The sequence below is a fragment of the Jatropha curcas genome, chromosome 10 (genome assembly GCF_041381405.1).
Source record: "Jatropha curcas cultivar XTBG-Jc1 chromosome 10, XTBG_Jcur_1.0, whole genome shotgun sequence".
NCBI lineage: Eukaryota > Viridiplantae > Streptophyta > Magnoliopsida > Malpighiales > Euphorbiaceae > Jatropha > Jatropha curcas.
In genome coordinates, this window is record NC_143160.1 from 878,074 (window position 1) to 892,327 (window position 14,254).

At 37.3% G+C, this 14,254-nt stretch overlaps 3 protein-coding genes across 9 annotated transcripts; all 3 read left to right on the forward strand.

Annotated features, from left to right (window-relative positions):
• Window positions 1-71: 71 nt before the first annotated feature.
• LOC105650482 (NAD(P)-binding Rossmann-fold superfamily protein) lies at window positions 72-4,390 on the forward strand. Of its 3 annotated transcripts, none has more exons than XM_012237397.4 (13): window positions 72-534; window positions 613-744; window positions 830-970; window positions 1,342-1,390; window positions 1,739-1,756; window positions 1,867-1,982; window positions 2,057-2,170; window positions 2,587-2,637; window positions 2,892-2,980; window positions 3,072-3,132; window positions 3,210-3,287; window positions 3,462-3,572; window positions 3,951-4,390. In XM_012237397.4, the coding sequence occupies exons 2-13, from the start codon at window positions 622-624 to the stop codon at window positions 4,074-4,076; spliced, it is 1,077 nt and encodes a 358-aa protein (XP_012092787.1). In that variant the 5' UTR covers window positions 72-534; window positions 613-621; the 3' UTR covers window positions 4,077-4,390. The 3 variants fall into 3 exon arrangements, with proteins under 3 accessions (XP_012092787.1, XP_012092786.1, XP_012092785.1); XM_012237396.4 differs by having other exon boundaries at window positions 84-534; window positions 606-744; window positions 3,948-4,390; XM_012237395.4 differs by having other exon boundaries at window positions 90-534; window positions 3,948-4,390.
• A 1,719-nt stretch (window positions 4,391-6,109) lies between these two features.
• Window positions 6,110-10,025, forward strand: LOC105650481 (multiple C2 domain and transmembrane region protein 5). 5 transcript variants are annotated; one of them, XM_089726644.1, is made up of 2 exons: window positions 6,110-6,362; window positions 7,155-10,025. In XM_089726644.1, exon 2 carries the CDS (start codon window positions 7,568-7,570, stop codon window positions 9,887-9,889), a length of 2,322 nt encoding a protein of 773 aa, XP_089582770.1. In that variant the 5' UTR covers window positions 6,110-6,362; window positions 7,155-7,567; the 3' UTR covers window positions 9,890-10,025. The 5 variants fall into 5 exon arrangements, with proteins under 5 accessions (XP_089582770.1, XP_089582768.1, XP_089582771.1 ...); XM_089726642.1 differs by having other exon boundaries at window positions 6,110-6,358; XM_089726645.1 differs by lacking the exon at window positions 6,110-6,362 and adding an exon at window positions 6,408-6,670.
• A 485-nt stretch (window positions 10,026-10,510) lies between these two features.
• Window positions 10,511-13,767, forward strand: LOC105650480 (multiple C2 domain and transmembrane region protein 5). The gene has a single exon (XM_012237392.4). The coding sequence runs from the start codon at window positions 11,148-11,150 to the stop codon at window positions 13,455-13,457; it is 2,310 nt and encodes a 769-aa protein (XP_012092782.1). The 5' UTR covers window positions 10,511-11,147; the 3' UTR covers window positions 13,458-13,767.
• Window positions 13,768-14,254: the final 487 nt, after the last annotated feature.

Consider the following 14,254-nt stretch of genomic DNA (forward strand, 5'->3'; position numbering starts at 1 on the left):
AGTTTTAGACTTTTGGTGGTGGTGGAATAACAGGATGAGAAGTCAGTTATTATTACACAGTATTGATGAATATTATTAAATTTTCCACATGCTACGCATCCTTCTAATTTATTTAAATCTTGTTTTTATTTTGTGTCTCTCATCTTCAGTTTTTCCCCCTAATCAATGATTCCGGGAGAGCCGATACGAATCTAGAACCAGGGTTTTCATTTCTTTTTAAAAATTTCAAGGGAAGTTTATAATTATAGAAAATAGTTTTGCCTACGCTCAGTGTTCTACTATTGGATTTCACATTTTTTTTTTTTTTATCATTGTAAGGTGTCAGATCAGATTAAAAAATGAAATAAAAGAAAAAATTGGAAGTCCCCAGAACCAGAACGGCAGAACCTACAAAGAAAGACGAATTAACTGGTCCAAAAAAATCGAAATTTCTGCTTAATAACGATTCGCACTCAATTCTGTGCCCACGCAACTGAGCTGACCTGAAATAGCGCCCATCACAGTCTCTCAAATTTCAACCTCTTTATTCTTCTGGTAAAGATTTCTTTCCAGACTGAAACTGTCTGTTTTGGAATTCGAATATTTGTATACATCCTCATTTCTAGATTGCAGGATTTTGAAATGGCGAACCCGCCCCATCTTGCAATTCTCGGAGCTGGCATCTTCGTTAGAACCCAGTACCTTCCCAGATTAGCTGAAATCTCTGATCTCTTCGTTCTTAAGGCTATTTGGAGCCGAACTGAGGTCACCAGTTACTTTCTTATACTTTTATTCTGTATCTTTTTCTTTTTCCTTCATTGCTATACACATGTTTTGTTTATCTGTGTAGGAATCTGCCAGAGAAGCGGTGGAGATAGCGCGTAAGCATTTTCCAGGGGTAGAGTATAAATGGGGTGATAAAGGTCTCGATGAGATTATCCAAGACGAGTCAATTCTTGGTGTTGCTGTGGTTCTTGCTGGACAAGCTCAGGTTTATTCTGTCCTGGAAGTACCCTAATTCTATCAACTGTGTCTCCGATTATCATTATTAATATTGCTATGTTTTTGTTAATTATGCCTCCTGTGCACGAAAGTTTACAGTTACACAAACCGAATTTCCATAAAACCTTCCACAAGATATCCTTCAGTCTCATGTGGAAGCGTGAAACTTGCCTGCCAATCTAAAATGCATAGTTTTCAGTTAGGTGGTTCCAGTTAGATAGACAATCAGAAAACAAAATGAGAACGTACAAAATTTGAATCTGGGACTAACTTCTTACGCCTGCTTTCTTAAAGTGGCTGTGGTTTAGCATGTTATAAGTTTTTGGTTAGATCATAAACTTTATAAACCAATTTGTGCAGGTTGATATCTCATTGAAGCTACTAAAGGCTGGGAAGCATGTCCTTCAAGGTGATATAAGTTATAAAGAGACGTAGTTGAAGTCAAATTTGCTAGTTATAGTGTTTTTATGACAGCCGACAAGATTCTTGAAGTCTTGATTAATGTGAGAATTTTTGAAGCTATCCCGCATGCAACCAAAAAAAAAATCGATAAAAATGAATAAGATAATGAAAGTGAGAGAAAAAAGCAAAAACAAGTCATGTGGATTCCAGAAGGGCCTTTACACCATTCCTCTTCTTGGTTCATTTATCTGATAACTGATAATCTTTTTGTCTGTATATTTCTCTTCTGTGCATTGTTCTAAAATCTCCCTGTTCTTTTGGCATGCATTGCTTGGATAACATGGCCAACCTGCAGAGAAACCAGCAGCAGCTTGTGAGTAGGATTTTGTTTTGTTCCCTCTCTCTGTTTGTTGAGATGATATATTACGGATGTTCAAACTCCTAGACATTCCATGATTTCAAATTTTTATGGATTTAATCCAGCTGCAAGTGAAATAGAAACTGCACTGTCAAGCTACAAATCCATTTATGCCAATTCCCCTGGTCAACCAATTTGGGCTGTGGCTGAGAATTATAGGTTTGAGCCAGCTTTTGTAGAGGTACTTGTTTTTTACTTGCCACATGTTGTTGTATTCAAATTACTCTAGGTATAAACCCATTGCTGAGCCTGCAGTGCAAGAAACTATTGGCTGAAATTGGGGACATGATGACAGTTGAAGTTATTGTTGAAGGATCAATGAATAGTGCAAACCCTTATTTCTCAAGTTCATGGCGACGCAATTTTACTGTAGGTATTTTTGTTGTATACTTAATTTTTTTTGGATTTGTTTTATGGAATTATAAACGTGATTATTGTACATCATTTCTATATTGCTTCACTGCAAGTTACATATCTGACACTGGAATATTCTCTGCCATATAATGCATGAGATGAATGAATTTCCATTTAAGATATGAGATAATTGATTCTTAATGCCATGCGATTCCCAATGATGCAAACCTGTAAGAGAACTATGTTCTTTTACAGTGACAAAAATCACAGCATTTTGCTGTTCATTGTAGCATGTAATTTAATGATGAATTCCAATACTCCAGGCATTAATTTTTAATTGTAAGTTTAGGTATCTCATTTACTGCTACTACCATGTTTGAGATAGTTAATTGTTGTCAAATTACTTAATAGTGTGTATTCTTTTTTGGCAGGGGGGTTTCATTCTAGATATGGGAGTACATTTCATTGCAGGATTAAGAATGGTAATCTCACATATTTCAATAAATGTCACTGAAAATCAGTTGTAAACTTGTAATGGTTCTCAGATAGCACAGTCAGCCCTTAATTAGGAACATTCTTCTGCTGATTTAGTATACCATACTTCTATTGATATTTAGAGCACTTGTTTTATATTTCATGCTAGAGTTTTACCTTAATGGCATTGCTTAGTGCTTCTGAATTGATGCTTCTTGCACTTTTTCTGCAATCTAAATTGATTTTCCTGTTGTTTGAACAGGTTGTTGGATGCGAGGTGATTTCAGTATCAGCTATGACCTCTCATGTAGACAAAACTTTACCTCCTCCGGATAACATATCTTCAGTCTTGTAAGTTTCTCACACTATGGACTTGGATTGTCCAGGAAATTGCATTTTTATGTGATTGCAAGTCTAAGGTGACTGTATTTCTTTTTCTCAGTCAACTCGAGAATGGGTGTTCTGGAGTTTTTGTAATGGTTGTATCCTCAAGATCACCAAAGGCATGTGATAAAGTAATAATTCCAATTCACACAGAACATATGTATTATTTTTACTCATAGATTCTAGCTCTTTTTAGATATTGTGGCGCGTTGTTGGCTTGAAGGGAACACTACAAGTCGATCGGGGAAGCCAAGATGGACGACATGGTTACGTGGTATGTTAAAAACATCTCTGTTGCAGCTATAAGATCTCGTGCAGTTTTAGGAGCCGTTAGTTAATTTCCCAGAATTTCCAACTAAATTTCCCTGAACATTAAAGTAATGGACTGATTTGCCCATGAGTCCTGACACTTATATGCTATCAGTGATGTTGTATATTACCATCTCAGGTTTCATTTTATGGTGCTGATGGGATCTGCAAAAGTACATTCTACCCATTCAGTGGAGTGACTGAAGAATTAAAAACTTTTATACATGACATTTCACAGGCCAACCTTAAGGTATTATGATATGCTCCTTTGTTTTCATGTTCAACCGTATACTTTTTACTGTTCTGTTTGACTTTTAGCCTTTCTTGTTTGTTATCTTTTCTATGGATGACATGCACATTGCCCTTTTTGGGCATGCATTAGGGCAAATTTTCCAATTTGATGGGTTCTATAGTTTTCTTATTTTCAGACATTTGAAACATATACACCTGATTCATCGTTGTCCTCTTTCCCTTAACATCAAACTTTATCTCTTACATTACTTTGTTGTTAAATTCCTTAATACAGCTTTGACTTCTTTAAGATAGCATAAAATGGAAATATTCCGTTAGGCTGCTAACTTGCTTTTATCACTAATCATGATTTAATCATATATGCTTGTTACAGAAGGGAAGTAGCTATGAAGCAGAACCTCGCATCTCTTTTGTGGAAGGTGCTAGAGATGTTGCTGTTTTAGATGCTATGCTTGAATCTGGAATGAAAAATGGGGCCTTGGTTCAAGTGAAAAAGTTTTAGGCCGAGGATTGCCTGAACATGATTCTATCAACAAGTTGAGGTCCAGTAAAGAAGCGGGAGTGGTTTGCATGTTGCTTTGTGAGTTCTGAATTCTTTTATTGTCATTAATTCAAGATATAACAGTTAATGCTGATTTATGTTGTTAATTTGAAAAGCTGTGTTTTTTGGGTTTGCATGTGGGGCAGGCAGGTATCATTCTGGGACTGACCTAATGTAATTGAATTAATTTTTAATAAATCACAGAGCTTGTTCTTGTAAAGGAATGCTAATAAGTTGCAGAAATAATTATATCAAGTTCGGATTTCTTTTGGTAATTTTGGTTTTTATATCTACTGAATAAACTTATAGAAAAAGGAAAAAAAAAAAAAAAAAAAAAAGACTAAAGAACTTTTGAGTTTTTCTTTAAAAAGAAAACAAAGGCATAGTGATCCTGGCAGAATATTTCAGATTTAGATTGGCCATAATTGTGAAAACAGCTTTAGAAGCAATGAAGCACAAGAACCCTTTTTAGTTAATTAGGTTTTGAAAGGAGGTCAAAATCGAAATCTCAATTTTCTAATATCATCGAGACAAAACTTTCCATAAAAAAGTAAATAAGAATATAAGATCTAGCGGAAACATGGAGAAAGAGTGCAAGTGCTAAATAAATTACTAAAAAAAAAAAAGAACTGTATAGCACATTCGATTTTACTATGATATGTCTTATCTGGGGACATCTATATGATAAGTCCCAATCATAAACTTAAGAGCTTGCCTCACTAGATAATGACATGATACATTGCAGCATACTGGCAATGCCCATTAAATTAAATTTATGAATGTCCAACTTCAAAATTCTTCAAGGGGCAAGTTGGCATGTACCAATTTTAAACACCCAAAATCTGATTTGTCCACATTTTTAAATCCTTTAATTTGTACACTCTTTCAAAACCAACTGCACCTAACACCGATTCGCATCCATTACTTTTCTCAACTGCTAAATATACAAAGAATAGACATAGCGTTTGGATGTTGTTGTCAAACCATGAAGAAGGGCAATTTGCAATTTTGCATTGATGAGGTTAGGGTGCAAGAAGTTAGCTGTTGTTTTCAAGGTTTCAATATACTTGGCCCCATTAAATGCTAATCATGGAGACTATGAATTTTGGGTATGGACATCTTTTTGGTTGTTTTTCTTTTTCAATATTCACTCCATGATGCTGTTTGTATTTTGTACCAACTTTCAACTTAATGTTTAAATTTTGTGATCTTGTAAGCTTGAGAAGAAAGAGACCTCCGTAATTTATTTTCTTTTTTAGGGTTAAATTGTTTATTAGATGAAGTTGCACGCGTCGCAGTAGCCCGTAGTTTCGGCGAGAAACAAAGAACGGGAGCCTGCAGAGTTCACCCAATACAGTACAGTGGTTCAAAATCCTACATCGACAGACGTTACAATGACCAGCTGTCAAAATATTAGAGGACAATAACATTTGAGATGACTATAATACCCTTCCATGTCAAAATGATTATGCTTCTGTTTAGAAAATCTCCTAGTAACTGTTACTAGACAATATCATTACCTTTGTCTTCTACGAATAGTTAAAGCTGAGCTGGACTGCACTGTCTTACTTTTTATGTTAATGCGGCCGTACTTCCCGTACATATCGACGATATTTTCACACGAGAAATTGTATTGGATTGGGCTTTGACCCGATTCGGCCTAATGATCCGGTGGCTATATAAAAGGGCTGGGCTGGGCTGGGCTGGGCATAGTCACTCTCTCATAAATTTATTAATGATATTTTAGTTCTAGACGGTGTTTCTTACAAGAATGGGCATTAAGTTGACTTTTGATGCCATGATAAGAACGTCTGTTACAATGTCTTTTTCATAATGAAAATTAATATTCACGTGTAGTGAAGGTAAGGAAATATGAAAATAAGGTTAGAACAAAGATGAATAACTTGTTTAATTTAAATGAAAATGATACTTACAACTTTGAACTTTTATTTATAGATGATTAATAAGACAATTAATCTAATTAGGTAGATATTCAAATATCATGAGCCATGAGAAAACCAAAAGGAAGAGATTAAAAGAATCGTTTCATATCCAAGTCCGAAGTTCAAGAAATAAAAACCCACCAGACCACTACCCAGCTCCCAAACAAACCGACCACCACGTGTGCCTCAGTTCCCTGAGCAATAGTAATGGTATGAGCGGAAACAAGAAAGGAAAATTGTACGTGGTTGATCATCAAAATAGTAAATAAAGGCTCTCAGTAATGAAGTTGGTACTGATGAGTAGGTACTCTGTTTCTTTATTTTTTTGAACTGCCTCTGTAGTGGGAGGAGATTCAGTCTTTTACCTATCTCACTTAATGTGCTTATTTATATATATATATATATATTACTTCACTCTTCAAACTTCCTTTAACAGTTTAACTCCATTACATTACCCACATTTTCTTTTTATTCTATTTTACCAAAAAATAAAAATTCAACGACTTTTCAGCTTTGCGCCTAGAAGAGCTCCTTCTCTTGTCTTCTAGACTAGCGTTTGAGGTGCATTTTAAGTTTCTTGTGCTGTTAAGAATGCAATGTAAAGACTAAAGGGTAGTGTTGTTTGAAGTTAGTTTTGGTAGTTGTTGAAAGTTAAGCTCTGTTTGTTCACTCGTAAAGTAATGGAATACCTTGTAGCTTTGAAAAGTTGGGCTTACTTGTCGGTTTATTTCAATATCAGTATTTGTTTATTCATTGCAGTAGATCTGTTGGTTAGTGTTAGAAACTGAAAAACCATTACCATTGAGTACATGCTGTTTGGTGGCTGTGAAAAATGTACAAAAGGAAGAAACTTTTTCCAGTTTGGTTCTGTTTTAAACTTTGGAACATAAATCATTTGGGTCCATATGGTTGATCTTAATATTACTGCTTGGCTTAATTTGGTATTATTTTTTTTATTGTTTTTCACTTCTCATATTTTAGAACCTCGTATGGTGTCTTAGTGTCATTTTCTTGAGTTTTCTTTCATTTTCTCAGTACCTAAACAAATATAATGAGCAATAATGCTAACTGCGGGTGTTTTCTTTTGCTTTTGCAGAGACTTGAGCTTTCGCTGAGGTTCCTGGAGTTGCTTTGTTACTTCGTTTTGAAGGATATTCTATGGAGGTTCTCTGATTCAATATTTCTCATTTTAATCCTTGTATCTGTTTATCTTGAAACTGTAAGATCACATGCCTGTATTTTGCTTCCAAATTCTTTATGTTAGCGCTTTGAGCTGTTCCATTCATAGTAGCCTTAATTAGCTTCCTCTCTACCCCTTCATCAAGTTTGCATAACCGAATTGCCTAGAAATTACTGGAATTGAAGTCTTTGAAGCCTTTTCAATTCCTGATATTTCATTCTGATTCCAGCCTATTCAAAATCCTAATTTTGGAAGTCCTGATTTCTTTTAGCTTAATTGTTGGGTGGCATTTTTGCATCACGGTTTTATTGGTGTAAATTAGAGAAAAAATGCAGAAGCCTCCACAAGCTATTGATTTTGCTCTAAAGGAGACCTCACCAAACATTGGTGCAGGAGCTGTCACAGCTGATAAGCTTGCCTGCACCTATGACCTTGTTGAACAAATGCAATATTTGTATGTTCGTGTGGTGAAGGCCAAGGATTTGCCCGGTAAAGATGTTACTGGTAGTTGTGATCCTTATGTTGAAGTAAAGCTTGGGAATTATAAGGGAACAACTAAGCATTTTGAGAAGAAGACGAACCCTGAGTGGAATCAAGTGTTTGCTTTCTCTAAAGAGAGAATTCAAGCTTCCTTTTTGGAGGTTTCAGTGAAAGACAAGGCTGTTGTTTTAGATGACTTGATTGGAAGGGTTATGTTTGAGCTAAATGATGTCCCAAAACGTGTTCCCCCTGATAGTCCTTTGGCACCACAGTGGTATAGATTGGAAGACCGGAAGGGGGATAAAATTAAGACAGGAGAGCTGATGTTAGCTGTCTGGATGGGAACTCAAGCAGACGAGTCATTTCCTGATGCTTGGCATTCAGATGCAGCAGCCGTTGGTCCTGATGGGGTTGCGAACATCCGATCAAAGGTATATCTTTCACCTAAGCTTTGGTATGTTAGGGTCAATGTGATTGAAGCTCAGGATTTGGTACCTGGTGATAAAAGTAGGTTCCCTGAAGCTTTTGTGAAGGTCACTTTAGGAAATCAAGCATTGAGAACTAGAATTTCCCAAAGTAGGAGTATCCATCCAATGTGGAATGAAGACTTGATATTTGTAGTTGCTGAACCTTTCGAGGAGCCTTTGATTTTGACAGTGGAAGATAGAGTAGGATCAAACAAAGATGAAATTTTGGGGAAATGTGTGATCCCTTTGCAGATTGTGCAGAGAAGGCTAGACCATAAGCCGGTCAACACTAGGTGGTATAATCTTGAAAAGCATGTGACTGCAGAAGTGGAACAAAAGAAGGAGATCAAATTTGCTAGTAGAATCCATTTGAGAGTTTGTCTAGATGGTGGTTATCATGTATTGGATGAATCAACACACTATAGCAGTGACCTTAGGCCAACAGCAAAGCAACTATGGAGGCCTAGCATTGGGATTTTGGAACTTGGGATTCTCAATGCTGTGGGGCTCATGCCTATGAAGACCAAGGAGGGGCGAGGAACCACGGATGCCTATTGTGTAGCTAAGTATGGACAGAAATGGATCCGGACAAGAACAATTGTTGACAGTTTCACTCCAAGATGGAATGAACAATACACTTGGGAAGTTTTCGACCCCTGTACTGTCATTACTATAGGGGTATTTGATAATGGTCATGTACATGGGGGAGGTGGAGGGGGGAAGGATTCAAGAATTGGGAAAGTGAGGATTAGGCTATCGACACTTGAAACTGATAGAGTTTACACACATTCATATCCTCTTATAGTATTGCAACCTTCAGGTGTTAAAAAGACAGGTGAAGTTCAATTAGCTGTAAGGTTCACATGCTCATCTTTGATTAACATGTTACATATGTATTCACATCCATTGTTACCCAAAATGCACTACATCCATCCATTATCTGTGGTGCAACTTGATAGCTTGAGGCACCAAGCTATGCAAATTGTCTCTATGAGGTTGAGCCGAGCCGAGCCACCTCTAAGGAAGGAGATTGTGGAATATATGCTAGATGTGGATTCACATATGTGGAGTATGAGGAGAAGCAAAGCCAATTTTTTTAGAATTATGGGCGTCCTAAGAGGTTTGATTGCAGTTGGAAAATGGTTCGACCAAATTTGTAACTGGAAAAACCCTCTTACAACTATTTTGATTCACATTCTTTTCATAATCTTAGTCCTTTATCCTGAACTAATACTGCCAACGATCTTTCTTTACCTTTTCTTGATTGGAATTTGGAATTACCGGTGGAGGCCCAGACACCCTCCTCACATGGACATCAGACTCTCCCATGCTGATGCAGCCCATCCTGATGAACTTGATGAAGAATTTGATACATTCCCTACCACCAAGCCATCAGATATTGTCAGAATGAGATATGATCGTCTTAGAAGTATAGCCGGACGGGTACAGACAGTAGTCGGAGACTTGGCAACTCAAGGTGAAAGATTCCAGTCTTTGCTTAGTTGGAGAGATCCAAGAGCAACTACTCTATTTGTGATATTCTGTCTAAAAGCTGCTGTAATCCTGTATGTTACTCCTTTTCAAGTTGTTGCTCTACTGGTTGGTCTTTATGTGTTAAGACATCCCAGATTCCGCCACAAGCTCCCTTCAGTTCATCTCAATTTCTTCAGAAGGTTACCTGCAAGGTCAGATAGCATGATATAATAAACAAAAATATGCATTTTAGCAAGGCAAAAGCTGCAGGGACAATGTCATTTTTTGCCTATTTGTACTGTTAAAATCCTTAACATTGTAGTTTCTCTCGTTGATGACTTTATTGATTTCTATTCATTGCAATCAATTAATGTGGGTACTAAGTATGTTGGCTTAATTAAATTTTTTTTTTTTTTTTTGACATGAAAAAAAAAAAAAGTTTAATTAAGCTGATCTGTGTGGTTAATTAAACTGATCTGTGTGGTTCCTTTTTCTGCATTTAAATCTTCTAATCTGTATGGTAATATGATAAAACAAGCTCATTTATTCAACGACGTCGTCTATCATCGTTAAAAACTTAAAATAATCTTTGAACGATGTCACGTCGTCATCTGTATATAAAATGACAGGTCGTTCGACTACCGCGTCTTTTGTTAAAATATCCCACTCGTGTATCTTTCATCAAGCCAGAGGAATGGACCTGTTCTGGCCCAACTAGCAAAAGCGACTGCCTGGCCTGGTCTGGTCTGATCTGGGCTGAGTTAGGCCCAATCATATAAAATGAACTTAAGTTTTGTTTATGAGACGTCACATCACGTTTTAGTCTTTAATTAACCTTGATAATTTGAGATTTTCAATTTCTGGCGTTGACTCAGACTCATCTGAGTCTCGCAAATCTACTGAACTGAATCACCGACGCGATAATACAAAAGAAGTTACATGTCTAATTCATTGCTGACTGAGTGGGAGATTTTCAATAAGGAGGTGCTTTTTCTTCTTCTTCTTCTTCTTTTATTTCTTATGGATTCTGTGTTTGTTCGCTCTGAATCATATATAACCCTGGGGTTAGTTTTGCTCTGCCTTTGCAACTAGTCACTACTTGTGGTTTTGGTCAAGAGGTTTCGCAGAAGGAGTTGCTATGATGTTCTATTTCTGTATGATAATTTATCTGGTTTTCTGGTATTAAACCATTTAGTTCCTGTTTCGGTTCCCTTTTCTAAAAGCGTCTACTTTGCATGCTTTCACGTTTTTTGTGCTGCCACCTTCGAGTTGGTTACGCTCACAAATATCGTCATCTTTATTGCATCTTCGCCACTGAATTTTTCCAGATAAACTGATATTTGAAAAAACAGCTGAGGCTTTGGTCTTTGAAGCCTTTTTAAATCCTGACACTGCATTCACCTCTATTGAAACTTATCCGTGTTTGTTTTAACCTGATTCTGGGGTTGTGTTTCTGTATCTCTGGTTTCACTAGTGTCAATTAGGGGAAATGCAGAAACCTCCACAACTTGTTGATTTTGGTCTAAAGCAGACCTCGCCAAACATTGGTGCAGGAGTTGTCACAACTGATAAGCTTGCATGCACCTATGACCTTGTTGAACAAATGCAATATCTATTTGTTCGTGTAGTGAAAGCAAAGGATTTGCCAGATAATAATACTGATGGCTGTAATCCTTATATTGAGGTAAAGCTTGGAAACTATAAGGGAATAACTAAGCATTTTGAGAAGTCATTAAACCCTGAGTGGAATCAGGTCTTTGCTTTCTCCAAAGATACAATTCAAGCTTCGGTTTTGGAGGTCTCAGTGAAAGATAAGGATGTTGTTTTAGATGACTTGATTGGAAGGGTTTTGTTTGAGCTAAATGAAATCCCAAAGCGTGTTCCCCCTGATAGTCCTTTGGCAACACAGTGGTATAGATTGGAAGACCAGAAGGGGGATAAAATTAAGGCTGGAGAGCTGATGTTGGCTGTCTGGATGGGAACTCAGGCTGATGAGTCATTCCCCGATGCTTGGCATTCAGATGCAGCAGCTGTTGGTCCTGATTGGATTGCAAGCATCCGATCAAAGGTATATCTTTCACCTAAGCTTTGGTATGTTAGGGTCAATGTGATTGAAGCTCAGGATTTGGTACCTGGTGATGAAACTAGGCTCCCTGAAGCTTTTGTGAAGGTCATTCGAGGAAATCAAGCATTGAGAACTAGAATTTCCCAAAGTAGGAGTATCCATCCAATGTGGAATGAAGACTTGATATTTGTAGTTGCTGAACCTTTTGAGGAGCATTTGATTTTTTCTGTGGAAGACAGAGTAGGACCAAACAAAGATGAAATTTTGGGGAGGTGTGTGATCCCTTTACATATTGTGGAGAGGAGGATAGACCATAGGCCGGTTAACACTAGGTGGTTTAATCTCGAAAAGCGTATTGAAGAAGGCGCACGGGAGCCAAAGTTAAAGTTTGCCAGTAGGATCCATTTGAGGATCTGTTTAGAGGGTGGTTATAATGTTTTGGATGAATCATGGCACTATAGAAGTGATCTTAGGCCAACAGCAAAGCAGTTGTGGAGGACCAGCATTGGGATTTTGGAACTCGGGATTATAGGTGCTGTGGGATTGAAGAATATGAAGTCAAAGGATGGACGAGGAACTGCAGATGCCTATTGTGTGGCTAAATATGGGAGGAAATGGGTCCGAACAAGGACAATTGTTGATAGCTTGTCTCCGAAGTGGAATGAACAGTACACTTGGGAGGTTTTTGACCTATGTACCAGCATTACAATAGGTGTCTTTGATAATGGTCACATATATGGGAATGCTGGAGGGGAAGAGGATATAAAAATTGGGAAAGTTCAGATTCAGCTATCCACACTCGAAACTGGTAGAGTTTACACAAATTCATATCCTCTTCTAGTTTTACATTCTTCTGGAGTAAAGAAAATGGGAGAAGTTCATTTAAGTATGAGGTTTACATGCTTATCATTCATTAATATGTTATCTAGTTATTCACATCCATTGTTACCTAAAATGCACTACATCCACCCATTGTCTGTGATGCAACTTGATAACTCGAGGCACCAAACCATGCAACTTGTCTCCTTGAGCTTGAGCCGAGCTGAGCCACCTCTGAGGAAGGAAGTTGTGGAAAATATGCTAGAAGAGCATTCACATATGTGGAGTATGCGGAGGAGCAAAACTAATTATTTCAGATTTGTGGGTAGGCTAATTGCTATTGGAAAGGGGTTTGATGATATATGCAACTGGAAGCATCCTTTTACCACTATTTTAATTCACATCGTATTCATTTTCTCTGTTCTTCATCCCAAGCTAATACCTCCTGCATTTTTCTTCTGCCTTTCAATGATTGGGATTTGGAACTACTTTTGGAGGCCTAGACACCCTCCTTGGGTGGAGGATAGTCTGGTATCTCATGCTAATGATTCACATATTGATGAACTTGACGAAGAATTTGACACATATCCAACTTCCCAGCCATCAGATATCGTTAGAATGCGATATGACCGTCTCAGGAGTTGGGGAGGAAAGGTTTCCACAATAGCTGAAGACCTGGCAAGTCAAGGGGAAAGATTTCAGTATCTGGTACGATGGAGAGATCCAAGGGCAACCACTATATTCACGATATTCTGTTTGATTGCTGCTGCATTTTTTTATTACATTCCTTTCCGAATTGTGGTCATTCTCACTGGCATTTATGTATTAAGACATCGCTGGTTTCGCAGCAAGCTTCCTCTAAGTCCCCTCAACTTCTTGACTAGGTTGCCTTCAAGATCTGACTGCTTGCTATGAACACAATTCTGGGTCCTTGTTCAGTTCCTGATCTGTTGCTTATGTCTGTTTATGCAGTCATTGAAGCAAGGCAACATGTGCCAATTTCAGGGTCCAATTTTCAACTTCCAGAGCATTTTTTTTTTTTTAGCTTGTCCAAATATACAAATTTCGTAATCCTGCCTACCTTCAGGAGAACAATCACCTGTAGTTAAATATTCTCTTTGGTCAATTTGGTTTTCATGTATGCACTTGAGCAGCTTTCATTGCCTGTTCTGTGCCTTTCTAGATTATACCAAGGCAAAATAGAATAATCGGATTGTTTGAGACAGTGATCCTGAACACCTTTAATATACCCCAAAAAAAAAAAAATCAACATAGTAATTGGCGGGTGGTTATGGTAATTAATGTTAAAGTTAACTATAGTAATTGTCGTCGTATTATTTAAAAACCAAAGGATGCGATGAGACTTCGCTTTCCAATCATTTAACATATATATTTTTTTTAATTCAATCATTAAATATTTTCAACTTTTCATTATCTATTAATTAACCTGAACTAATAATTATTTGACGGAATGGCACTAGTGTTCTACCGGTATTTAACGGTCACCGTTTCCCTCCCGCGCAGTTTCCTTGTAAAACCGCTCAAACGTCAAATTTACTTTAAAAGAACCAAAAAAACAAGAAATACTCTAGTTTGCAAAGTTCTTTCAACTGAATTTGCAGAGATGGGTTCCTAAAACGATCATGTCTCCCAAAAATCCAACTTTAGTTTAACATTGGCCGGTTCGCCGCTTCATATCCATAGATCCGAGC